Below are 26504 nucleotides of genomic sequence, written 5' to 3'. Positions count from 1 at the left end.
ATTAGTCCCGCTTTCCCCCCCCCACCCCCCCCCCGCATCCTTGCAAGTTTTTTCCTCTCCCGATTCCCGTTCCGATTCTCGAAAGTGTGCCAGCTGTTATTGAACCCGTCTCCCCCGCCCTCTCAGGCCTCGCAAACAAACCACCAGCACCGCAGCCCGTCCAGATACACATCAGACCCCAACCCCGAGCCCCACGAAACATCACCACCAATTGCCGTCAGGTGAAGTGGCTCAAATTACAGGCTGCACAGCGAGGAAACCATTTTTTTTTGCTGGGGGTGGGGGGGGGGGAATTGTCAGCCGGGATACCGGAGAGAAACTCAGCCGAGCCTGTGAGCTCTGATGTGTTTGGGGTGGGGGGTGGGGGGGGGGGGAATTTGGGGGGTTTCAACCCACAACCTCTTGACTCGGAGGCAAAATTGGGAGAGACTGAGCCACAGACCGACACCAGAGAGCGTTGACTCTGAATGTATCTAAACCTTAAGAAACCGTATGAGTTACGTTAGAATTCTCCGTTCCCCTCTCCGTGACCACAGAACAAGTTGACTGTGGCCCCCACCACATCCCCTCCCCCCCCCCCGTCCTACAGCACAGTGTTCACTATCTCCCCAACATACAGACACGGAATACAGTGTATACACAACCAAGAGAGAGAGATACAGAGACAGAGAGAGACACAGAGACAGAGAGAGACACAGAGACAGAGAGAGACATAGAGACAGAGAGAGATACAGAGACAGAGAGAGACACAGAGACAGAGAGAGATACAGAGACAGAGAGAGACACAGAGACAGAGAGAGACATAGAGACAGAGAGAGACATAGAGACAGAGAGAGACACAGAGACAGAGAGAGACATAGAGACAGAGAGAGACATAGAAACAGAGAGAGATACAGAGACAGAGAGAGATACAGAGACAGAGAGAGCAATGAGAGAGACACACAGAGAGACAGATACAGACACAGAGAGAGAGAGAAGCATTAACAATAACAACAACTTGCATTTATACAGCGCCTTCATGCGGAGCAGTGTCTCGGAGCGAGATGGAAAGCGAGAGAGATAAACGCAGAGCAAGACAGAGCAGAGAGGGAGGGAGAGAGGGACAGAGAAAGTGAGAGACCAAACGAGAGCACGTGCACACACACACACACACACACACAGCCGCACAAACAAGAGGAGAGTTTTCTCTTTGCGAACAGAAGACGGATAATATTACCCCATGATGCTCCTGAGGTGTTCCAGCAAAGTGAGAGAGACGAGAAGATATCAGTGAGAGTGACAAAAAATACACACACGCACACACAGAGCTGAGCGAGCGAGCGAGCGAAGGAGCGAGGGAGGGAGGGAGGGAGTGCAGAGACGGACGGAAGGACGGTCGAGACACGGCGACACACCTAGAGCAGCAGACAGTAAACGGGGAGAGAGAGAGAGAGAGAGAGAGGACAGCACAACTCCAACCCTGGTTCAAGCACGTTATACAGTGTGTGTCTATATAACAAGGCAACTCGCACACCCCAGCAAACAAACAGCCCCTCTCGGACAGAGGGGACAGAGAGGACGCGGATCGAAACCATCAAGTCCTTCCTCTTACAGCCGTCCGTCCCGGTGACGACCACTCTCCCCTCACAGTGATGCTAACAACATACAGCAATAATAATAATCCGCGCATTTGACCCGGCGCCTGATCGCGTGGTCGAGACGTCTCAAAGCGCTTCACGGGATCCGCTGTGAAGTGCAGCGACTGTGTGTTCTGACACCGTGCCGACAAACCCCAAATCACATTTATTCACGTACTTCTATTTTATACGTATGTTTAACTCTCCGCTCCTGATAACTCATCGCTGAGCACACGCTTTCCCTCCGGGAAGTGACCAGTTATCAGGAGTGTACGGTAGGCAATCCAGGCAAGCCCAAATTTTATAATCAATTTTTTTTCTTAACCCGCGAAAAAAACCTTTTCCGCCCCCAAAAGTTAACGGGAAATAATTCTCCGAAAACTTTCAATGCCAAAATGAATGGTTCTTTGTTCAACCGAAAAAAAAAAGGCGTTTTAATTACAGAATTAATATTTAAAAAAACGATTTCGATGTAAAATTCATACGAAATTATTATTTTAATGATTAATTTCCCCGTCTAAAGTCAATCCCAAACCAATTCTAAAAGAGCAAAAGGCAAAGCTTTCAAACGGTACAATTAAAACAAGTTTTCGATGCGAAACAAATCATTTTTGGGGACTTTTTAAATGCGAAATAAGAATAAAATAATACGTGAACTGTTTTTAAAAAAAGTACATAACATGACCTTTATTGTGGAATTTTCCCCTTTTTTTTTGCCTTTAAAAAATATTCAACTCCTCCCCCATCTCTCTCTCTCACCCCATCTCTCTCTCGCTCACTCTCCCCCCATCTCTTTCTCCCCCCCATCTCTCTCTCTCACCCCATCTCTCTCTCGCTCACTCTCCCTCCATCTCTCTCTCACCCTCCCCCATCTCTCTCTCCCCCCCCATCTCTCTCGCTCACTCTCCCCCCATCTCTCTCTCGCTCACTCTCTCCCCACTCCACACCTCTCCGACAAAATTCAATGTGTATCTCTCTCTTTCTCTCTCTCACACTCTTTCTCTCCGCTCGTGAGATTCCAGTTTCCTTGTGTAAGTCTCAGACTTGGTGTGTGCACACACGCACACACACAAACACACTCACACCTGCGCACACATGCGTACACACACACGCATGCGAACACACACGCACCCGCCCACACATGCGCACACTTGCACACACACAAGCGTACACACACGCACACACACACACACGCATGTATGTAGGGGAATGAGAGAGGGCAACAACATGCCTTGACGTCAACTATCATAAAACACGCCTGTGTGACGTGACCGTGAGCCAGTGGAGCGTTTATAACAACGTGGGGGTGTGGGGGGGGGGTGTGGGGGGGGGCTGTGCGTATCTCCCGCTGCTCTGCTCATCGCGGGGGATTTCTGGAAAGTTGTTCAGACATTTCGAGCGAATACCATATGTTATTTCAGACTTAATAATATAATATAATACAATATAATAATAATCCTCGCATTTGATTACAGCGCCTTATCACGTCACAGGAGACACCGTGAAGTGTAGTGACTGTGTGTTTTGGGGGCGGAACCCGGCAGCCGATCGCGCCCAGTGTCAGCCCCACAAACAGCCGCGGGGCGAAGAGACCAAATTATTTATTTTGTTTTGTTTAAAGGGATTTGTACCCCCCGGGAAAAAGCGATCCGTCGATCGGCTAACAACCGGGTTCCTGCTTCCTGTTGGGCAAACCCCAACCAGAAGCTGAGCTGTGAGCGCGGGGGGTGTGTGTGTGTGGGGGGGGGGGGGGGGGGGGTTTGGTGTGGGGGTGTGTGTGTGTGGGGGGGGGGGGTGGGGGTTTGGTGTGGGGGTGTGTGTGTGTGTGGGGGGGGTTGGGGGGTTTGGTGTGGGGGTGGTGGTGTGTGTGGGTGGACTCGCGGGAACCATTCTTGTGAGACTGGCACATAAACTCACACAATTATGGGTTTAACCCCCCACCTCCCCCCCTCCCCCCTCCCCCGCCACTCTCCTTCTCCCCACTCCCCCACCCCCACAGTCTGATGTGAAAGTTGCCGTAACTGTAACCGGACGCACACCAGGAATACCAGGCATTTGGCAACGTTAAGTGTCCCGACTTAACCACAGGAACCAACAAGAAATATGAATAATAACAATAATAATAGATATAACGTGCGGTTAAATAACAAAGCAAAGATACAAACTCCCCCCCACCCCCCCACAACAAGTCCGACAAGACCGGTCAGTCAGTCGGGCGGGAAGTCGGACTGTTAACGGGAACGCCAGCGACTTAAAATGCTTTGCAAGGATACACCGTCAAGTGTAGTGACTGTGTGCTTGATTTTGCAGGCGAAACACGGCAGCCGAATTGCGCACAGCAACATCCCACCCCCCCACCTCACCATCCCGCACCCCCCACCAGACCCCCCACCCCCCCACCCACCCCCGGCCCCACCACACACTCAAACAGCCGGGGGTTGCAGTGACCCACATTAGGGCTATTATTACGGGAACCCCAACAGTGCGGCTCACTGACATTTGCAAAGCGCCTCTCACGTCATTAGGACGTCTTAGGGCACTGTGTGTGTGTGAGTGTGTGTGAGTGTGTGTGTGAGTGTGTGTGGGGTTGGGGGGGTTGGAGGACAGGGAGTGGGTGGGGGGGGGGGCGAAAAATGTTGGCCAACAAGTGACCTTGGGCGCGGGAAATTTCCTTAAGAGATTTCAGCGCCAGCTGTTAGGGTGATTTACATTCCAGACTGTTCCGGCTCAGTCGCCTGATCCGTAGAAGGCGGAGTCCTGTTGAGAAAGGTAAAATGGATTTAACAAAACAAATGCCCCCGAAACTCCCCCCCACCCGCCCGCCCCCCCCCCCCCCCACCCCCCACCCACCGCCCCATGATAACGGGCAGCATCGGCAAAGGGCGATAAAATCCTGTCACCACCACACCCCTCTCTCGCCCTCCCTCCCTCTCGTTCTCTCTCTCTTTCTCCCCCCCCTCACCATTGAGGAGAGAGAGAGAGAGAAGAGAGAGAGAGAGAGAGAGAGAGAGAGAGAGAGCGCGAGGGTGGGAGGGACAAAGGGGGAGAAGAAGGAGGGGGAAGAGGGGAAATGGCTTCCCTCCACCCCACGATACAATCGGAGTAAATGGGTTGTCCGTTTTCTCTTCCCCTCTTCCCCCTTCGCCCCCCTCCCCCCGCGCCCCTCAAAACACACACGTGCCAGTTTTGAGCAAAAGTATAAAGAACCCAATTGATAGCAGGTCGTGATGGGGGGGGGGGGGGGAGGGGGGGAGTGGGAGGGGGTGGGGGGGTATTTGCTATCAATGAAAAAAAGTCGATGTCAGCTCACAGCAGTAAACCGTGTCATTGACATGAGGCTTTGGGCCTTGGGCATGCAATGACCCCCTACTTCTCGCCTCGCCCCCTTCCCCCCCCCACCGCCGCCACCCTCCCCCCTCACCTCCCAGGGGGTCACACAGGCATCGCAAGCAACAAGTCAAGGTAGGAGCTGGAGATGAAGAGCCAGGGGAGAACGTCAAAACATTGGCCGTCTCGTTCGCACTTGTTCTTGGATTTCAACAGTGCTCTGACCCCCTCCCCCCCACCTCCCCCCCACCTCCTCCCCACCTCCCCCCCACCTCCCCCCACCCCACACACAAACGTCCCACCCACTCAATTCCCCTCTCACGTCATCAGGATGTCTCAAAGCGCTTTTGCATTGCAAAGTGAAGTGACTGTGCGTTCTGTTGGCAAACCCCAAAATTTGTGCACAGAGATGTTCCTCTTCCACCACTTCCCTCACCCCCACCCCACCCCGAACCCCGGAAATTCAGAATAACAGGAGTGAGCGCTCAAAATCCAGCCGAAACAATTTGGGAGCTGCCATCTTGGATTCCCATTTGGATGAGTGTAGTGGTGGGGGTGGGGGTTGGGGTGGGGGCTTTTCATGTAGTGCCCCCCTATGGTGAGAGTGAGGCCAAGTGTTGATAATAATAATAATAATAATCCTGACATTTGACCCGGCGCCTCATCATGTGCTTGAGGCGTCTCAAAGCGCTTCACGGGATACACTGTAAAGTGTAGTGACTGTGTATTTTGTGGGCGAAATACAGCAGCCAATTGCACACAGCAGTGTCCCCACAAACAGCCGCGGATTGACCAAATTATTATTGTTATTATTTATCTATTTATTTATTTATTTATTTAGAAGGGATTGTTACCCCCGGAAAGCGATCCACCAATTGACTAACAACCGGGTTCCTACTTCCTGCTGTAAACAGAGGCGCGTGTGAGTGTGACTGTGAGTGTGTGTGACTGTGAGTGTGTGTGTGTGTGTGTGAGTGCGTCTGTGTGTGTGTCTGTCTGTGTGTGTGTGTGTGTCTGTGTGTGTGTGTCTGTGTGACTGTGACTGTGTGTGTGTCTGTGTGTGTGTGTGACTGTGTGTGTCTGTGCGTGTGTGCGTGTGTTTGTGTGTGACTGTGTGTGTCTGTGTGTGTCTGTGTGTGTGTGTGCGTGTCTGTGTGACTGAGTGTGTGTGTGTCTGTGTGTGTGTGTGTGTCTGTGTGTGTGTGACTGTGTGTGTGTGTGTGTGTGGTGTGTGTGTCTGTGTGTGAGTGTGACTGTGTGTGTGTGTGACTGTGTGTGTCTGTGTGTGTGTGAGTGTGACTGTGTGTGTGTGTGTCTGTGTGGTGTAAGGAAACCTGCCTCGGGTTCCGCCCTGACCTGACCCCCCTGGGAGTTGAACCCGGGGCTTCCCACTCGCTTGCGAGGCGAGCGCTCTAACCCCTGAGCTACGGGGACTCAACACTCGGGATCGCTCTGTCCCGGAGACGCATCCTGTCCGGAAATTCCTCTCTCCGGGAAGAGACTCCGACACATTCCCAGATCATTCCCAAATAGTCGGAACCTGGCAGATTCTCCGTTGCTCCCCAATGGCAGATGTGGAGAGAGAGAGAGAGAGAGAGAGAAGGGAATCCAGGCAGGTTACTTGATGAATGAGAGGATGGTGGTGGTGATGGGGGTTGGAGGGAGGAGTGGGGGGGGGGGGGGGGGTGGGTGGGGGGGGCTGATTGACCGTGCACTGTTATGTGAAGGTGGGGGGGGTTGGGGGGTTTGCACGAGTGATGGTGAGCAACCGTGTGTATGCGAACGACCACGTCAGAAAACCACACCAGGTCCAAACCGCTTCCAACCCCAACGGAGCTAAAGCTTGTTACAGTCTTCGTGTCCGAGCTCAGTGACAATACAATAGCCCCCACCCGCACTTTTCTGCCCCACGCCCCCACCCCCCCCCCACCCCACACTCTCCCCCTCCCCGCCCCACCACATCAACACTGTGCTGGAGCAGTGCTGGTGTGGCGGGTGGGGAGAAAGGGGGCAGAGAAGGGAGGGCGTGAAAGAAAGGGGACTCAGACTCCCGACCTTCTGAACCAGAGGTGAGAGTGTGAGCGATTGAGCCACATTCTGAACCCCCCCCACCACCCACTGCCCCATTCTTCCCCCTCTCTCCTTCCCCCTCCCCCCACCCCCCCACCCATAAAAAAAACACAACGCAAATGTCAGTCCTCAGCTCAGGTACGACAGTGAGAGTTGACAGAAAATAATACAAAGAGCTTTCAAATTCACAAAGAAAAACATTGAACCATCCTCCCCACCCCCCCCCCCCCCACTCTCCAATGGCGACAGAGCGGGTGGGAGAGAGGGTGGGTGGGGGGGGGGGGACAAAAATGGAACGGTTAAGAATAAACTTGATGTGCTGATTATCACACGCAATCTGTTAAGAAATGGCTGAATTTCGGTGCGCAATTTGGGATTGGTTTGAGGTCTGAACTCACTCCCCCACCCCCTGCCCTCCCCACCCCCCGCCCCCCCAACCCCACCCCATCCACCCCCCGCGCCCCCCAACCCCACCCCCACCCCCACCACCACATACAGATTTGGACACAATGGTTGGTTTCCGAATCCAGTTTTCCAAATATTGTGCACCATCTTGAATTTCCGGCTTGAAATTTGATCCCATCGTTGGTCACGTCAACCGTTTTGCCACTATTATCCCAGTGGGGGTGGGGGTGGGGGTTGGAGTGGGGGTGGGGTTGTGGGGGGGGGGGGGAGGGGGGTTCTTACCAGAGTGGATGTGACAATTAACACCAATACCAATCAAATACCATTTTTCATCTTATTTCAAGTCCCACAAACAGCCATTTGAAGCGAGCAACCAATTTTATCCGGGGTGGGGTGCAGATGGTGGGAGGGGAGGGGGGTTGTCCGTCGGGCAGAGAGAGAGGAGAGAGAGAGAGAGAGAGAGAGAGACAGAGAAACTCCCTCCTCTTTTTCCGATGCGACTCGCCCCCTCAGCACCGCACTGGAACGACAGCCCAGACAGATTGCGAGCTCAAAAGACCCCGATTTGGGGGCTTGAACCCACAACCTTCTGACTCAGGGAAACATCTGAAATGAATACAACATCTATGCTCTTGCCCCCACTCCCCCACCCCGTCAGACCCCCACCCCCCCCCACCCACCACTCCAAAAGTGAGGGTCTGACAATTCCCAGGGAGGGGGGTGGGCATTGGTCAGTAGACCCCTGCCCCTCCCACTCTGAAACCAGGCCTTTGAGGGTCATTTGATGGCTTTCTGTAGCGGAGTTTCGATCCACACATTGGGGGGGGGGGGAGGTGGGGGGGAAGAGTGGGGAACAAACCTCATGACTCTGTGAGTGATTGAACGTAACTTGTGTTTAAGAGCAGGTGATGATCAAACAATTTGTTGTTGGGGTTTAGGGAGGGGAGAGGGGAGGCGGGGAATAGGTGGGAAAAGAGGGGGAAGGGGGAGGAGGGGGAATTAGAAGAGAAGGACCCAGAAAGGAGGAGGGAAGATAAATTAATCCATCAAAATGTGGGGGTGGGGGGGAAATTAACAGATGACATGAACTGAAATTTGCATTCGGAAATTTCAATTTTATACTTTTTGGTTTTTTTTTGTCTGTCTGTCTGTCGGTCGGTTGGTCGGTCCGTCGGGCGGTCGGGCGGTCGGTCGGGCGGTCGGTCGTGTAAGACAGATGCAGTTGGCTGGGCTCGGCTCGCGGCCCGTCACGATGCTTCCGGAAACATCTCTATCCGCGACTTGCGTGATTTTTTCACAATTTTCCGAGTTTTCACAAGTGCAATGAGGTCATGGTTATCCCCTCCCCCTCCCCACCACCAGCCACCACCACCACCACCACCACCATCCCCCCCCATCCGCCAAACCCACAAATAACACACAAATAACACGGCCTACTCAAGCCTTCTCAGCCATGGGTCTGTGTTGGCTTTGGCACCCAGATATGTCCACACCTCCCGAGGTCACCCAGCAGTCGGTCGGGGCCGGGGACCTGTGTGTGTCGTGGGGACCGATCGTGAGCGGAGTCTGGTGCACAAGAACAAACCTCGGACACTCACAAACTTGTAAATTGGGTTCCTCTCGAGAGGAGGAATGATTATCGAATGGGGGGGGGTGGGGGGGGTGGGAGGGAGGGGAGGGGGGAGGGAAGGAAGGAAGGGAGGGGGGGGTGTTTGTTTAGCCCCAGACAGAGTGAGACATGAGTAGGCCTCTTGGCTTTGCCCCCCCTCCCCAATCTCCCAACACACACCCCCACCCAACCAACCCCTCCCCCAACCCCAATTGAAAAGTCACCAATATCCGAATTTCCAATGTCAGGATTTGTCAACCACAGAAAAGGAGGGGGTTTAAACCCCTTTTGCCCCCCTTTATTTCTTTCCTCGCCCCCCCCCCACCCCCAAGCCATTGCTACTTATGAAAACAGTAAAAAAGTTGAGAAATTGCAGTCATGTGGTGTGAATCATGCGTTGTCAAGCTTTTTGGTTTTGCTCACAAGCAGGAGGTCGTTACACATCTCTCCGGCCAAACCCAAACCAGGCAAACGGCAAACAACAGCCCCCCCCCCCACCCCTCCCACCACCTTCCCTCCCCACACAAATCATTCCCTTCCCCCCACCCCCTCTCCCCCCTTCTCCCAGGCAGTTACCCCCTGGGATCTCCCCCTTCACCCTCCACCCCGACAAGCAAGCACGGGGGGGGTGTGGGGGGAGAGGGGGGGCTGTGGTGCCGGGCGCTGTTACCACTTACGTGAAAGCGAAGGCCACCAAAGCGCCGCTGACCACGATGAAATCTAGAATGTTCCACAGGTCTCGGAAGTAGGCTCCTTGGTGCAGGATGAGGCCCAGGTCAATCATCTGGGAGGCCAGGGAAATGGGACTCATTTTCTTCTTCACAACAGCAACAACTGCGTCTCACATTTCAACGCGGAGGTCTTCACCGGCGCACGGGGGGTGGGGGAGGGAGGGATGGGCGGGGGGTGGGGGACGGAGGGAGAGGCAGAGGGGGGAGAATGAGGTGACCCTAGGTGCGGCCGAAGAGGTGGGCCTGTAGGTGCGAGGCGGAGGGGGTCGGAGGCAGGGGGAGGCGGGGTTTCGGGGGGGGGGGGGGGTGGCTGATGGTGGAAATGTTTCCGTGACAATCTTACCTTAATCACCATTTCGAAGGTGAAAACTCCCGTGAAAACGTAGTCAAAATACCTGAGCACCTGCAGACACAACAGATCCCGTCGTGAGCCAGAGGGTCAAAGCCATTGGAGCTTGTTTTTTTTTTGGGGGGGAGGAGTAGGGGGGGTCGAAGCGATCAGTGGGGGGAGTTGGGGGGGAAAGGGGGGAGAGTGGGGGGGGGGGGTCTTACGTTGTTGCGCATGGCGTTGGGCTCCACTGGGTCCTCCGCAGCCAGGGCAATGCTGCTCATCGCTATCACCATGAGGATGCACATCTCGAAGTAACGGAGATTCACGATGTAGTGACAGAGACGACGCAGCCTGTGGGTGAGAGTTAGCCATCGTTAGCACAGCATCCCGGCGGGGGGGGGGGCGGCGGGGGGGGGGGGGGGGGGGGGCGGGGGGGGGGGGGCAGGCGGAGGGAGTGAGGGAGAGCCACAATGAAAGGAAACAAAACCGAGTTAAGGAAAGTTGCCTCTGGTTTTGGTCCGTCCAGGAACGGAATCCGAGTGCTCTAACCACAGAGCCACTGACTCCGCAAATTACCGTCGAGTCCTGTACCACCCAAATGCCAACCACCGCACACCGAGATTTCAGCACTGTGGACAGCTCTGTGCACACACACACACACACACACACACAGACACACACACACACACACACACGCACACACACACACGCACACACACACACACAGAAACACACACCCACACACACACAAACACACACACCCACACACAAACACACACGCACACACACAGAAACACACATGCACACGCACACACACACCCACACACACACAAACACACACAAACACACACAGACAAACACACACCCACACACACAGACAAACACACATACATACACACACCCACACAAACACACACACAAACAAACACACCCACCCACACACACACCCACACACACACACACACACACACACAGACAAACACACACACACAAACACAGACACAAAGTCCTTTTCAGGACCAGGGAGAGGGCTCTCAATAAAACCATCTCTTGTGTGTTTTTGTAGGTGAAGCACCCCCCACCCCACCAACACCCCCCGGCCTTGGCTCTCGCCAGTCTGCGCCTAATATTCTCCAGAATTAGGTAAGCAGGAATGTGTCCCTCCAGGGAGAGAGAGAGAGGGAGAGGGAGAGAGAGATGGAGAGGGAGAGGGAGAGGGAGGGGATTCCATTCCAACCATCTCTGGGATTTCCTTGTGTAGATGGGATGCAGTTTGGGGGGACATCGCCGGGCGGTGATGGGTTTACCCGTGTGTCAGACACCCATCTGACCAGCGCCCCCCACACCCAAAGAAAAAGTTGGAGGCGAGCGCTGGAGTTCACAGCGAGGTCCCAGAGAGTGAGAGTGAGTGAGAGTGAGTGAGAGAGAGAGTGAGTGAGAGTGAGAGAGAGACTCACGGGTTTGTGGTGCTCAGAATGAACATGGAGCTGTAGGGGGGCATGGGTTTGGGACCATCTCCCTCCTCCTCCTCCTCGTCTTCTTCCGGTTCCTTCTTCTCCTCTTGCTTCTTTGGCAAAGTGTCCGTGTTTGCGTTTTTATTTACTGCGGAGAGACAGGTGTGGGGTGTGAGGGGGAGGGGAGAGACGGGGGTGGGGTGTGAGGGGGAGGGGAGAGACGGGGGTGGGGTGTGAGGGGGAGGGGAGAGACGGGGGTGGGGTGTGAGGGGGAGGGGAAGGCAGGGGTGGGGTGTGAGGGGGACGGGAGAGACAGTGGTGCGGTGTGAGGGTCAGGGGTGGGGGTGGGGAGAGCCAGGGGTGGGGTGTGAGGGGGAGAGGTGGGGGTGGGGGAGAGACAGGGGTGGGGTGTGAGGGGGCGGGGTGGGGGAGAACAGGGGAGGGAGGGGTGGGGGAGTGGGAGCGAAACGCGCACGTGGTGCCCGCAAAGAAAATTAAAAAAAACATTTTGTTAAGATTTTTTTCGTTTAAAAACTTGATATAAAACTTTTTAGAAATTGCATTGGACCCAAAGCGCTTCACAGGACACACTGTAAAGTGCAGTGACTGTGTGTTCTGTGGCCGAAACGCGGCGGCCGATTGCGCCCAGCGACGTCCCCACAAACAGCCGTGGATTAAGTGACCACATCCCCTCCCCCCAGTGCTCTGCCCCTCTCCCCCTGGCTCTCTCCCCCCCGGCGCTCTCACCTTGGAGGGTGGGATCGGCGAACGGCACATCAACCACGGTGTGCTCGGGCTTCTTGGCCGGTTTGCCCGGGTTATTGGGGTTTGAGGGGTTGGTGTGGATGAGGTTCTCCTCCGGGTTCTTGGTGCTGTGGCTGGGGTTGGGCGGGTTGGCGGGGGCACTGACGGGGGCCTTGCGATTGGCCGTGTTGTGCGGGTTCCCGGGGTTGGGGTTGACGTGATTGCCGGTTTTGCCGGGGTTGGGGTGGGGGTTGGAGGGGTGGGGGGGGATGGTGGGGTTAGGGTTGGGGCTCCTGGGGTTGGCCGGCTGGGTGTGGGTGGCCAGTTTGCTGTTCCGCAGGTTGTCGATGTCCTCGGTGTGTTGTCCGTTCTGTCTGCTCACGTCCTGTTGCACAGGTCGCGTAGTGGACAAGATGGGCCCCGACGTGGGGCCCCCACCTCCCTGCCCCTCCCTTGAAAAGAGGAACAAAAACCCTGGTATTTGACACAGCAACAACTCAGCGCCTCTCACGTCAGGAGGACGGCCCAGACAGACAGTCAGGGGTTTGGACCCGAGGAGGGTGGCTGGAGAGGAGGGTCTTGAGATGGTTCGTGGAAGGAGGCAACGAGGGAGGGAGGGAGGGGGCGATGGTGGGAGGGTGGGAAGGAGGGGGGGGCGGGAGTTTTGTTCACTTACTTCTTCCGCTTGTGCCTCCGCTCCTTCGAGGCCGGATCCCGTTCCTCGCGCTCCTTCTTGCCGTCGTTCTCGTACGTGGACTGCGCGTGTCTCCCTCGCCGCCTCTTGTCCGCCCCGTCCTGGTTCTCCCCATCCTTCCCCCCGCGGCCCCCACCGTCCCGGTGCTTGGCCCTCTTCTCCCCCTTGCCCCCGCCCTCCTCCAGCCCGCTCCCCTCGTGCCCCTCGGCCACCCTGCGGTGAGGCCTGTGCCTGCGCTCCCGCTCCCCCTCGGGCCGGGGGGAGGAGCTCCGGCCCTCCTTGCCCCCGCTCGGCCGGTGCTGGTGTTGGTGCCGGCGGTGAGAGTCGTTGGGCCGGTTCCTCTCCCCCTCCCCTTCCCTCCCTGGCCTCTCGTGGGGTCCGTCCGCCTCCCTGGCCCGATAATCCCCCTCCCCCTCCTTGCTGTTGCTCCTGTATCTCCGGGGCCGATCCCCCTGTTCCCCCGACTCCCGGTCCAGGGTGCGGTCCTTTTCCGGGGTCTCCCGGGTGTTCGTGGTAGCGGCTCTGCTTCCTGAGGAAGTCCTCGGCCTTGTGTTGGCTGCTTCGCTGGTCGACCCCGGAGGGTTCTGCCGGGCGGGTCTTGTTGGTGTTGTTGTTGCGGTTTTCCTGAGGGTTGACCACCAGCGGACGGTCCAGGTGGGTCTTCATGTCCTTGCGGAGGTTCATGGAGTAGGTCATCTTCCAACGCTCGTCGGGGTCCAGTTCATTGTACAGCACCTCCCGGCTGGTGATCAGGTTCTGCTTCCGCATCTCGTTCATCCTCTGCTCCCACACGGTCTTCCCGTGCTTCTGGTTCCGCTGTTGCTCTTTCCTGGAGAGAGGGGAAGGAGGAAGAGGAAGAGGAGAGAGAGAGAGAGAGAGAAAGAGAAAGAGAGGTCTCCTGGTTAAGCTGAGCCTGAAGATTCCACACGGAAGTAGCTACAAAGATTTCCACAGCATGGAAACAGGTCACTCGATCCCTCTGGTCCGTGCTGGTGTTTATACTCCCCCTCCCCCTCCCATCCCAAATCCCCATCCCAGTCCTTATCTTCTCTCTGTGTCCCACGGTTACAGAGCCCCCCTCAATCAGGGTCACACGGAACATTCCCTCCTCCCCCCACCCCAACCCCCACCTCACCCACCCCCCAACTCCGACCCATCTCCCTCCCAGGAGACCTAGATCCAATTGGCAAAGCGGAGGCCAGGGTTACTACGCTGAAAAGTGACTTGTTTCGTATCAAACAGGAGAATGGGCTATTGGTCAATACCCAACCCTCGGCAGGATGTCCTTTCATTCCCCCGCCCGCCCCCAATACAGCCCCCACCCCCACGCCATCCCCATGTCCATCACATTGAGTCCTCCTCTAACCTCTCGCCCCCACCTCTTCAAGGCTGTTACTTCCTCAAGCCCTCTTTACCCCACTCCGCGCCTCAGCACCCCCCCCCTCCCCCCTCCCACTGGGGCTCACACAGTCACGGTTCCCGGTTCCTCAATTCAGTGTCAAGAGGTTCTGAGGCAGAGGATCGTGGGGGATGGGTTAAAGGTTAACAGGAAGTCATCTACACCCCCACACTCAACAGGAGCAATAGAAACTCTCCGTGGGGAAGGGGCGGTGAGGATTGTGGGATTGCGATGGGAGAGGGGGGTTGCGGAGTGGGGGGGGGGGGGGCGGGAGGGGAGGAGGAGTCCTCAGCTATCAATGCGACCTTCTGCTCGTCCAACCCCTCAATGCGAATCGATGATCCTAACTCCAATCCTTCCGTCTGCTTCAAGGTGCAATGCAGGACATTAATATTAATAATAATAATCCTCACCAGTGAGACAGCGCCTCAGCAGCTCGTTCCAATTATTTACAATTACTGTTATGATGCATTAATGTTACGATGACCTCACCTCGCGGCGGAGTGAAGTGACCCCGTGTTTTGTGGGTGAATGCGCCAGCCCAATTTTTGCCTCGCTTCGCGTCCCCCCGCCCCGCCCTGCCCCCTCCACCATCAGCGGCCGGGCCTTCAGCCTCTCTGTCCCCACCCACTTCTGGAACTCTATCCCACAGTTCCCTCGCCTCAGCCCCTCCCTTGCCTCCAAGACTCTCCTCTTCAACCGCGCCTTTGGTCACCCTCCTAGTCATCCCCTCCCCGCCCTCCACCCCTCTTGATCCCAACCCCCAGCTCAGGTCCAAATCCCTGACTGTCCCGACGTGAGAGGCAGGCGCTGTGTCAATGTAACGTGATGTTGCTGTTGGTTCATTAGCATCACCAGCCACAAAGTGGGGAGCCTCGGCGATGGGTTAAACAGGAAGTCTTCTACAATGGGGGGGGATGGGGGAGGGGGGGGGGAATAGGGGTCCAGTCGGTGGGGGTATTGACCTGAGTTGGACCCATCCTTTCAAAGAGCAAATTGGAGTTAGAAGAACACACGTCAAGAATGAAACTTTCCCAAACCCCCCCCCCCCCCACCACCCACCCCACCCCACTCCACCCACCCCCCACAACGACCCACTGCTGGTCAGCCAGCAATGGGTTGGCACAGTGTGAGACACACACACACTCACGCAACACACACACAACACACATACTCACCGGAAACCCAAATGAAATCCATCTACACCATGCAGCATGCGATGAGTTAAATCAAGAGTTTGACTTGAGCGACTTTCAATGGCAGGAAATTGGAAAAGGGTTTCAAAGGTTTCTGTTTCCCCCCTCCCACTTCCTCCTTCCCTCTGTCCTTCTCGCCCACTTTTAATTCTATTTTTATCGCCCCCTCGCCTCCCTCTCTTACCCCCACCCCTTTCTCTCTCTCACACCCTTTCCTCTGTCGTTGTTTCTCAAGCACTTCCTTCCACCAAGGGAGGATGAGGGGTTGACTTCGGGACAGCAGAGTTTTAGAGATGAATAATCTAATAATAATAATCCTTGCATTTGATACAGCGTCTTATCCTGTCGTCGAGACGTCCTCAAAGCGCTTCACATCTGTAAAGCATTTGGAGGCGTCTCAACAACATGATAAGGCACTGTATCAAATGCAAGGATTATTATTATTATTATTATTAAAGTGAATTGACTGTATATTTTGTGGGTGAAACGCGGCAGCCGATTGGGCACGGCAGCGTCCCACAAACAGTGGTGGATTGAGAGACCAAATTATTTTACTTTTGGGAAGGGATTAATCCCCCCGGAAAGCGATCCGCCAATTGACTCACAACCGGGTTCCTACTTCCGTGTGTGTGCGTGTGAGTGGAGTAAGGAAACTTGTCTAAGTTTTCGACCCTGACCTGCCCGGGAATGGAACCCAGGTCCTCTCGCTTGCTTGTGAGGCGAGCGCTCTAACCACTGAGCTACGGGGACTCCCCAGTGTTTAGTCTGCCCGACCCCGAGGCTGAGGTTTCATTCATCTTCTGCTGAAACTATGGTATTCCATTTCCTACCAGAAAGCCAACCAACTGGGACGTTAAGAGTCTCCACCCACAGCAAAATTGGCGAGGAACGAGAGGGGGGGGGGGGGACAAAAAGAAGAGAGAAAGAGGAGAGAAAAAAAACACAAACATCAAACGTGAAATGAAATGTTCAGTATCACAATATCAGCGAAATGTCAACAAATGTCACCCCGGAAGTGAGAGAGGGAGGGAGGGAGAGGGAGGGAGGGGGGGAGGGAGGGAGGGAGGGAGGGGGGAGAGAGGGAGGGAGGGAGGGAGGGGAGAGAGGGGGGAGGAGAGGGGGGGAGGAGGGAGGGGAGGGAGGGGAGAGAGGGAGGGAGGGAGGGAGGGGGGAGAGAGGGAGGAGGAGGGAGGGGGGAGAGAGGAGGGAGGGAAGGAGGGAGGGGGGAGAGAGGGGGGGAGAGGGAGGGAGGGAGGAGGGAGGGAGGGGGAGGGAGGGAGGGAGGAAGGGAAAGAAAGAGTGAGAGAAGCTCCCATCTCTTCCCCCCCCACCCAAAAGTATCTTTAACGTCCGCCTTAACGAGGCAGAGATGGGGAGCTCAGGTTTGAGGTCTCAGAGTCTCCTGACAACGTAACCAGCGCTGGGCTGGAGAGGCACCTCCACAACAGCCCCCTGACAGTCTCCCCCTTCCCCCCCCACAGTCCCTCCACCCGACAGTCTCCCCTTCCCCCCCCCGACAGTCTCCCCCTTCCCCCCCCCCCCGACAGTCTCCCCTTCCCCCCCCCCACCCACCCATCACAGCATCGAGCTGATTATTAAACAGCTCGCAGTGTCCTGGCCTCAAACCCTCCCCTCCCCGACCCTCCTTCCTGGTAACCCCTGTCCCACTGGTTGCTTCCACTCTGGGTAAAGGAAGACTTCCTGGTGCCTGCCCTGACGCTGCAGCTCTGGACCCGTGTCCTCTTGTTCCACCCTTTCCGCAGGTCCGAAAGTATTGATCTTTGTATTTTGTGGGCGCAACACGGCAGCCAATTGTGCCCAGCGACGTCCCCACAAACAGCCGTGGATTGAGCGACTATATTTTGGGGAGGGAGAAGGATTATTACCCCTGGAAAGTGATCCACCAATCAACTAACAACCGGGTTCCTACTTACTGCTGATAAACAGAAGCGTGTGTGTGCGTGCGTGCGTGTGTGTGTGTGCGTGTGTGTGTGTGCGTGTGTGCGGAGGGGGGGGGCAGTAAGGAAACTCGCCTAAGGTTTCGCCCTGTTCTGCTCAGAAATAGACCCCGGGTCCTCTGGCTTGCCAGGCGAGCGAGCGAGCGAGCGAGTGCGCACAGTAGGGTCTGGTGCAGCACATGAGCAAAGAATGGTCTACGGCTTGCTTTAACTGTTTTCAAAGCGCTCTGAGACGCCGTCCGGCGTGAAGGGCGCTATATAAATCCGAGTTGTTGTTGCTGTTTCTGTATACATGGGTTAAACACGGAACAGAACAGAAACACTGCCTTCGTGTCACCAACCAGTGCGGTGTATCGGTTTGTGTGTGTAACCCACATAAAATACCACTTGTGCGAGTCCCGATGTCATGCAAACGGCCCGTGGAGCGGGCGACCCATTTTACTTGGGGTGGGTGGGGCTGGCGGCTGGAGGCCAGGACACCTGTCCTGCTCACCTAATTATTATTATTGTAGTCTGAGTGGGGGAGAGAGAGAGAGAGAGAGAGAGAGCGGCAGCTCGGTTTAGTCTCCTCCGACGGTTCACACAGTCAGTTCGAGCTAAGGCGTTGGGTTGAGTCGAGGATTGGGTTGAGCAGAACCTGACTAATTTCCTGCGTGGCTCAGTACTTACATTTGAGCACAGGCATCAATGTGGGGAGCTGAGGTCCTAGGGGGAGTATCGCTTACTTTCTCTGTGCTGTTCAGACATGTGGAAAGAGTTGCAAAAACATCGGTCTTTAGGTTACATTCCTGACCGCAGCGACGGGCGGGTGTTGGTTTTTTTTTGGGATGAGCTGCTTTATTTTCTTTCTGAAATGCAGGTCCCTAAAACGTTCCTTCCTCCTCTCCGTTTTCCCCCTCTCTCCCCCCACCCCCCCCCCCCACCACCCGTCTCTCTGATCTCTTTCCCCTTCCTGGTCCTCTTCGGACTAACCTGCCCACCCCCCCTCCCCTCACCTCACCCCCACCCCTCACTCCCCCTCCCCTTGAGTTGGGGATATTGGAACCAAGGGTTTGAGGTTGATTTGTGATGGTGATTGTCCCAAGCTTCCTCCCTCCCTCCTTTCCATCTCTCTCCTTCTCTCTCTCCTTCCTCCTCCCTCCCTCCCTTCCTTCCTTCCTTCCTTCCTTCCTCGACACAATAACAATTGTTGTAACTTCAGAAAGAAACGTAAGAGCAAAGCTGCTAAGCTGAGGTTAATGGAGCTGTGAGTGACGGATTAATTCAATGTAAGACAGGGCGAGAGGGAGAGAGGGAGGCAGGGAGAGGGAGAGGGAGAGAGACAGAGAGAGAGAGAGACAGAGAGAGAGAGACAGAGAGAGGGAGAGAGAGAGAGAGAGAGAGAACAGAGAGAGGGAGAGAGAGAGACAGACAGCGAGAGAGAGAGAGACAGACAGAGAGAGGCAGAGAGAGGGAGAGAGAGAGAGAGAGACAGAGAGAGGCAGAGAGAGGGAGAGAGAGAGAGAAAGGAATGAAGGTTTCCAGATGGTATTTTCGCCTAAGAACACTACAAGCGATGCGGGTGAGGCTTTAAAATGCTCAGCACATGTCAAACACGTGTTGGACACGTGTGTCCGTGCCGAAACTTCCCGCGGTCGATCTGCAGGGATACAATTCGAGGGAAGCTGCACGTCCGAGCCCGTGCTCCTCGTGCTCTGCTCCGCGCCTTATCGCGTCGTCGAGGAGTCTCGAAGCGCACGGCGGGATTTTACGGGAAGCGTAGTGACTGCGCGTTTCGCGGCCCAACGCGGCAGCCAATATTACACGCACAGCGGCCTCCAGCCAAACAGCCAATGGAACGAACAACCAATTTTATCCGGGGGCGAAGGGGGGGGGGGGGGGTTGTCGGCCAGGACACCGGGAGAGAGAGAGAACGAGAGAGCCAGACAGAGAGAGAGAAAGAGAGGGAGGGGGTGGTGGGGGGGAGGAGAGAGAGAGAGAGAGAGAGAGAGAGAGAAAATCCCTTCTCTCTTCCCAACAACGCTGCGTGGGAATGTTTTCCATCCAGAACACAGACAGGAGATTGATTATATGTCTCGTCCGACAATCTGGCTCTCCCCCCCCCCTCCCCCACCCCCCCACCCCAAGAGAGCGTCACAGCTGAGACTGTCGTGAACTCAAAGCCCCCGACGTGGGGAGCTCGAACCCACGGATATACAGGAAGAGAGGAAAACTGGGAACCGGGAATCAGGCCACCGAGTGCTCTCTCCACACAGACCATCCCACCCCCCATCAGCCGTCCAAACCCACACAGCAAACCCTGTGTGATTGATACACACACGCGCACACACACACACATAACCCCCCCCCACGCTCCCCGTTTCCATCCCTCGCTCCCCCATTACCAGCCCCGTCACTCACAGGACAAGCGGCTAAACTATAGCCACGGCCCTGGCATTCAACCCCGGTGTCTGATCGCTTGGTCGAGACGTCTCAAAGCGCTTCGCAGGAGGCACCGTAAAGCGCGGTGACTGTGTGTTTTGCGGGGGGAAACGCGGCAGCCGGGTTCGCGCCCGGCGACCTCCCCGCAAACGGCCGTGGAGCGAGCGACCGATTTTATTTGGGGGGATCGTTGGGCAGCGGGAGAGAGAGAGAGAGAGAAGGAGAGAGAGAGAGAGCACGAGAGAGAGAGAGAGAGAGAGGAACTCCCTTTCTCTTTTCCCCCAGCGCCGCGGGACCTTTAACATCCACCCGAACAGGCAGACGGGGAGCGAGGTTTAATGTCCCCCCCCACCACACCCCCACCCTCCCCACCCCCAGCGCTGCATTGGGGCGTTAGCCCAGACTGTGTGATTACAAGCCCCGACACGGGAGGCTCGAACCCACAAGCTCCTGACTCAGAGACGAGAGCGCTAGTGACTGAGCCGGGATGACACGCCCACGCACACACGGACACGCGTACACGCCCGCACACGGACACGCGCGCACACGGACACTAGGGTGCGCTGTACTCACGCGGCGATGGAGAGGTTGGTGGCTGACAGGGGACTGACGTCCGCCACCTCTTTGGCTTTCTGCAGCGCCAACTTCTGATTGGCCGCCTCCTCCTCCTCCTGCTCGTCCTGTACAGACAACGGGGTGGGGGGGGGGTCACATGGGTACAGGCGAGTGCGGGGGGTGGGGGGGCGGACGCGGAGCTACAGCCGGTGGTTGGAGCTACAGGCGGAGACTGACCTTGGTGAGCTCCTGGGCATTGGCCAAATTGTCCACAGCGATGGCCAGAAAGACGTTGAGTAGAGTGTCTGTGAGAGCGTCAAGAAAACAACAGCAACAATGGGGGGGTTGGCGGGGTTTGGGGGCGTTGGGGTGTGGGGAGATGGCGGGGGTTTGGGGGGGTTGGGGTGTGGGGGATGGCGGGGTTTGGGGAGGTTGGGTGTAGGAGATGGCGGGGGTTTGGGGGGTTGGGGTGTGGGGAGATGGCGGGGGTTTGGGGCGTTGGGGTGTGGGGAGATGGCGGGAGTTTGGGGGGGTTGTGGTGTGGGGAGATGGCGGGAGTTTGGGGGGGTTGGGGTGTGGGGGAGATGGCGGGAGTTTGGGGGGGTTGGGGTGTGGGGAGATGGCGGGGGTTTGGGGGCGTTGGGGTGTGGGGAGATGGCGGGAGTTTGGGGGGTTGGGGTGTGGGGAGATGGCGGGGGTTTGGGGGCGTTGGGGTGTGGGGAGATGGCGGGAGTTTGGGGGGGTTGGGGTGTGGGGGAGATGGCGGGGGTTTGGGGGCGTTGGGGTGTGGGGGAGATGGCGGGGGTTTGGGGGCGTTGGGGTGTGGGGGAGATGGCGGGGGTTTGGGGGGGTTGGGGTGTGGGAGGTACAGAAGCCGTTGAGGATACAGTTGCCGAAGAGTGTGAGGACGATGAAGTAGACCGAGGAGATCATTCCTTTGTTGACTCCGCCCTGAGACTTGATGCCATCGTACATCACCACGTTCCAGTCCTCACCGGTCAGCACCTACAGGGGGCGGGGCCACAGCTCAGCTTCCTGTCAGTCACCGCCCCCTCCACACTGACCCCGCCCACACACTGACCCCGCCTACACCAGGCCCCACCCACACACTGACCCCACCCACACTGACCCCGCCCACACTGACCCCGCCCACACACTGACCCCGCCTACACCAGACCCCACCCACACACTGACCCCGCCCACACCAGGTCCCCCCCCACACACACACTGACCCCGCCCACACAGTGGTCCCGCCCACACACTGGTCCCGCCCACATGAGGCTCCGCCCACACACTCATCCCGCCCACTCCACCTGTCCCACTCCATTGTGGGAGCATGTGAGTGTGCGAGTGTGTGAGCGTGTGACTGTGTGTGTGAGCGTGTGAATGTGTGTGAGCTGCTCACTCGATGCTTTACCTGAAAGACGGTCATTATGGCTGCGGGGAACGTGTCAAAGTTGGTGGAGGGGGTCCCGGTCTCGAAGTTGAATCTGGAGATAAAACACAGACAGACCCGGGAGGGGTGGGGGGGGGGTGAGCTACAGGCCACAGACAAGACCCTCACACCCCCAAACCCCCACACAACCCCTCCCCCCACTTCACACAAGACCGCGCCCCTATTACAGCCCCCCCCTCACGCACACAAACACTCACTGGCCCCCAAAGAGCTGCATCCCCAACAGGGCGAAGACCACGATGAAGAGGAAGAGAAGGAACAACAAACTGATGATGGATTTCATGGAGCTGAGGAGAGACACCACCAGGTTCCGCAGGGACGCCCAGTATCTGCAGAGAGAGGGGGGGGGGGGTCAGGACTGGCCAATCTCCTACACCCCAACTCCCAACCCCCAGCCCCAACACCTTGTGCGGAGTGTGAGAGCGAGTGTGAGAGCGAGTGTGAGCGAGTGTGAGCGAGTGTGAGCGAGTGTGAGCCTCCCCCCCCCCCACACTTACTTGGTGACCTTGAATATCCGCAGTAACCTGAGGGCACGTAACACACTGATTCCAAACGAGGTTCCCGGCTTCACGGCTGCCCAGATCACCTCAAATATACTGCCCACAATGACCTGCCGGGGAGAGCGACTGTCACTGAGCAACCCGTCCCCTCAATCGGTCAACCCTTCCCCTCAATCCCCGTCCCCTCAATCGGTCAACCCGTCCCCTCAATCGGTCAACCCTTCCCCTCAATCGGTCAACCCTTCCCCTCAATCTGTCAACCCTTCCCCTCAATCTGTCAACCCTTCCCCTCAATCGTCAACCCTTCCCCTCAATCGGTCAACCCTTCCCCTCAATCGGTCAACCCTTCCCCTCAATCGGTCAACCCTTCCCCTCAATCTAACATTCCGTCCATCCATTAATGGTACTCAGCAATATCTTGACCCCCATCGCCTTCCACCAAACCCCGGCCTCCCACCACCACCCCCCCTCCAACCCCCTCTCCCCTCCCCCAAATAAAGCTTTACTCACCGCACAATCAAAACAATTGAAGGAAGAATGAAAATAAGGTCTCGTTCCAAGGCCGTATATCTTAATTAACATTTCGGACATAAAGAGTCCCAGGAAAATGAATTCTGCATAGTCTGAAAGGCAAAGGGACAGAAGCCATTAGTTTGACTGCTCCGAGATGCTGTTACCCTACAATACACACAGGGGGCGCTGTTATCCAATAATAATAATAATAATAATAATCCCGGCGTTGGACCCGGCGCCTCATCACATCGTCGAGACGTCTCAAAGCGCTTCACGCGACACACTGTACAGTGTAGTGACTGTGTGCTTTGTGGGCGAAACACGGCAGCGAATTACGTTCCTCCTCTCCTCCCTCTGTCTCCCTCCTCCACCTCCCCCATCCCTCTCCCCGTCTCCCCCCTCCCTCTCCCCTCTCCCCCGTTGCAGTGAGCAGGGTCTCGCGGAGGAAGACAGCGAGACAGTCTGGCTCCCTCTCTCCTCTTCCACTCCCCTCCACCTCCCTCTCACCCCTCACCCCACTTCCCCCCCCTCCCCCTGCCCCCCCTCTCCCCCGCAGCAGTGACCTGCCCTCACAGAGGAAGTCGGAGAGCCAGTCCGGCTGCTGGTTGTGAACGATGGCTACACAGAGGGTGTTGAGGCCGACCAGACCCAGAACCATCCAGTAAAAGGCCTGAGTCTTCACCATACGGCGGATGTGGAAGCGGAAACGTCGCTCCTTCTTACGGAAAAACGATGAACCCTCGAGCTTCGCGCTCTTAATACTGGCTCGGGTGAACGGGGAGCCTGGCGTCAGGAGAGAGAGCGTGAGAGAGAGAGGGGGGGGAGAGGGAGAGAGCGTGAGAGAGAGAGACAGAGAGAGTGTGTGAGAGAGTGAGACACACAGAGAGAGAGTGTGAGAGAGAGAGAGAGAGAGCAGATTAAACCCAAATCGTGACAGGCCCCGACACGCGATGAAAATAATCTAATAATAATCCTTGCGTTTGTTACAGCGCCCGGTATCACAGCGTAGAGACGTCTCAAAGCGCTTCCCAGGATACACTGTGTGCGTGTTCTGTGGGTGCGACACCCGGCAGCCAATTGTGCAGAGCGACGGCCCACACACAGTCGTGGATCTTTTCTGGAGCAATTATTACCCCCGGAAAGTGATCCCCCAATCGACTAACAAGCGGGTTCCCACTTACTGCTGGTACACAGAGGCGTGTGTGTGACTGTGTGTGTGTCTGTGTGTGTGGGTGTGTGTGTGTGTGTGTCTGTGTGTGTGGGTGTGTGTGTGTGTATGTGTGTGTGTGGGTGTGTGTGTGTGTGTGTCTGTGTGTGTGGGTGTGTCTGTGTGTGTGGGTGTGTGTCTGTGTATGTGTGTGTGTGGGTGTAGTAAGGAACGTTTCCGCCCTGACCTGACCTGGCCCGCCCGGGATCCGAACCCGGGTCCTCTGGCTTGCGAGGTGGAGAAGGCGAGGGTTGATCCCACAAACTTCTACCCTGGAGACAAGGTCCTTGGGGAGTGAAGGACCCCCTCTCTCCCCACCTCCCCGTCTCCCCCCACCTCCCCCTTCCCCCTTTCCCCCCCCCCCAGCGAGCCCCAGGCACTGACCCACAGAGGAGATGTCGGCGAGGTGATCTTCCCCTTCCTCCGGATTCAGTAAGTCGGTTTTGCTTTTCTTGATGGTTCCTCTGCGCATAACTGTGTTGTGGGGGGGGGGGGGGAGAGACAGGAGGAGAATCAGCCGAGTCCTGGGGGAGACACTGAGACTTCGGGGGAGGATAAAAGGAGGAGATTGAAGAGGACTTCAAGAAGCCACCCTCCTACCGCCACCCTTCCCCCCCCCCCCCACCCCCTGAGTTGTGGTCGAAGAGGAGGGTCTTGAGACGTGCCTTGAAGGAGGTGAGGGAGGGGGAGGGAGGCGGAGGGAGTGGGAGGGAATACGGGATGGAGTTCGGAAGAGTTCTAAATGAGATCAATTTCTGTGATAGTTGGGGGGACGCGGACATGTCAAGCGACTGACGGGGAGGGTGGGAAGCGAGTTCTTATGAGTTTAAACTCACTGAAGCCCCGGTAACTTTGCCTTTGAGTATTGAGGTGTCAGATTGCTCGCTCTGTGAAGGTTGGGGAGGGGGTGGGTTGGGAGTGGGGGTCGTGGGGGGGGGGGGGGTCGGGGGAGAAGCGAGGGGCGAGGAAAGTGGGGGGGGGGGGGGGAGGGGTCACTCACCATCGAAAGGGGACTTCTCCTCCGTATCAGAGCCATCCTCGGCCAGGATGACCTCCTCTGTATGAAGTGAACAGTCAGAGAACAAGAAAAAGAGAGCGGTAATGTGATGAAAGACGACAACGACAACAACAACAACAACAACAGACGACAACGACGACAACAGCAACAACAGCAACAACACGCGACATTTTCACAGCTGCCTCCCACGTCGGGGAGGATGTCCCGAGGCGCCGGGCTGGACACTCGGGGATTTTTGGACCCAGCTGAGGATTTGCGATCAGGGTGGGAGGGGGGGATGCTGTGTGGAGGGCGGGGGAGGGAGGCTGAGGGTGGGGGGGGGCGGTTTAGGAGGGTGACCGAAGGCGCAGTTGGTCGAAGGGGAGGGTCTTCGAGACAGGCCTGGAAGGGTGGGTCGGTGGTGGGTGGTGGGGGGTGTAGAGAGGCTGATCACCGTGAGCTTCAAGTCCCCCCCAAAGTTCAGCCACTTAACGGTGCGGGGGGGGGGGGGGGCGGAGGTGATGGGGGTGCAGTGCTGTGTGTCTCCACCGAGTGGCGCCGTTCACACAGGGTTCAGCATCGGTGACAGTGAGGGTCCTGGGGTTTGTGAGCTGCTCAAAGCGCTTCACAGGACACGATGTCAAGTGTAGTGACCGTGTGTTTTGCGGGCGAGACGCGGGCAGTCAATCGCGCCCAGCGAGGTGGCCCCCCCCCACCCCGCAAACACCGCCGTGGGTTGAAGTCACCACATTTTTTGAGAGGGATCATTATTATTATTACTACTATTATTACTATCATCATCATCATCATCATCATCATCATCATCATCATCATCATCATCATCATCATCCCCCCAGGAGGGGCGATGCGCCGGGCGGGAATCCCGGACCTCCCACATACACACGGAAACCCCAGAGATAAGATTGTTGGAATGGAATGGAAGGCGTTCTCTCTCTCTCTCTCTCTCTCTCTGGGGGGGGTGGGGGGTGGGGTGGGGGGGGGGGGGGGTGGGGTGGTGGGGTGGGGGGGGGTGGGGGTGTGGTTCGAGCCCCTCAGTTACCTGCTTTACAGATCCACTCCAGATAGCCGTTGAGTTCGCGCTCGATCTGTTGTTGCCGCCGCAGTTTGAGGAACGCGCGTCTGTTCTCCACTCTCTCGCGCTCCTTCGCAAACTCCCTGCCATGGGGGGGGGGGTCAGTGTGGGTCACAGCCGGGAGACACGCCCACCGACCCCGCCTAGCCCCGCCCTCACCCGCTCGCCCCGCCCTCACCCGCTCGCCCCGCCCTCACCCGCTCGCCCCGCCCTCACCGCTCGGCCCCG

The 26504-nt window shown here is 56.9% G+C and overlaps 1 protein-coding gene across 1 annotated transcript in view; it reads right to left on the bottom strand.

The window, feature by feature from the left end:
• The window catches only part of LOC103172863 (voltage-dependent P/Q-type calcium channel subunit alpha-1A-like), a 63218-nt gene that overhangs the window by 33256 nt on the left and 3458 nt on the right, over window positions 1–26504 (bottom strand). The window contains 18 exon segments of the mRNA XM_042344636.1: window positions 9705–9811; window positions 10102–10161; window positions 10311–10440; window positions 11547–11691; window positions 12291–12739; window positions 12964–13392; window positions 13394–13810; window positions 20529–20635; window positions 20748–20815; window positions 21398–21515; window positions 21928–22000; window positions 22164–22295; window positions 22464–22576; window positions 22977–23089; window positions 23553–23762; window positions 24571–24660; window positions 25187–25243; window positions 26244–26359. Coding sequence (XP_042200570.1) covers window positions 9705–9811; window positions 10102–10161; window positions 10311–10440; window positions 11547–11691; window positions 12291–12739; window positions 12964–13392; window positions 13394–13810; window positions 20529–20635; window positions 20748–20815; window positions 21398–21515; window positions 21928–22000; window positions 22164–22295; window positions 22464–22576; window positions 22977–23089; window positions 23553–23762; window positions 24571–24660; window positions 25187–25243; window positions 26244–26359 — 2934 coding nt within the window.

Source organism: Callorhinchus milii, unplaced genomic scaffold (assembly GCF_018977255.1).
Source record: "Callorhinchus milii isolate IMCB2004 unplaced genomic scaffold, IMCB_Cmil_1.0 Scaffold29, whole genome shotgun sequence".
Classification (NCBI taxonomy): domain Eukaryota; kingdom Metazoa; phylum Chordata; class Chondrichthyes; order Chimaeriformes; family Callorhinchidae; genus Callorhinchus; species Callorhinchus milii.
The sequence above is the reverse complement of the archived record's forward strand: the minus strand, read 5'-3'. Positions and strand labels throughout refer to the sequence as shown.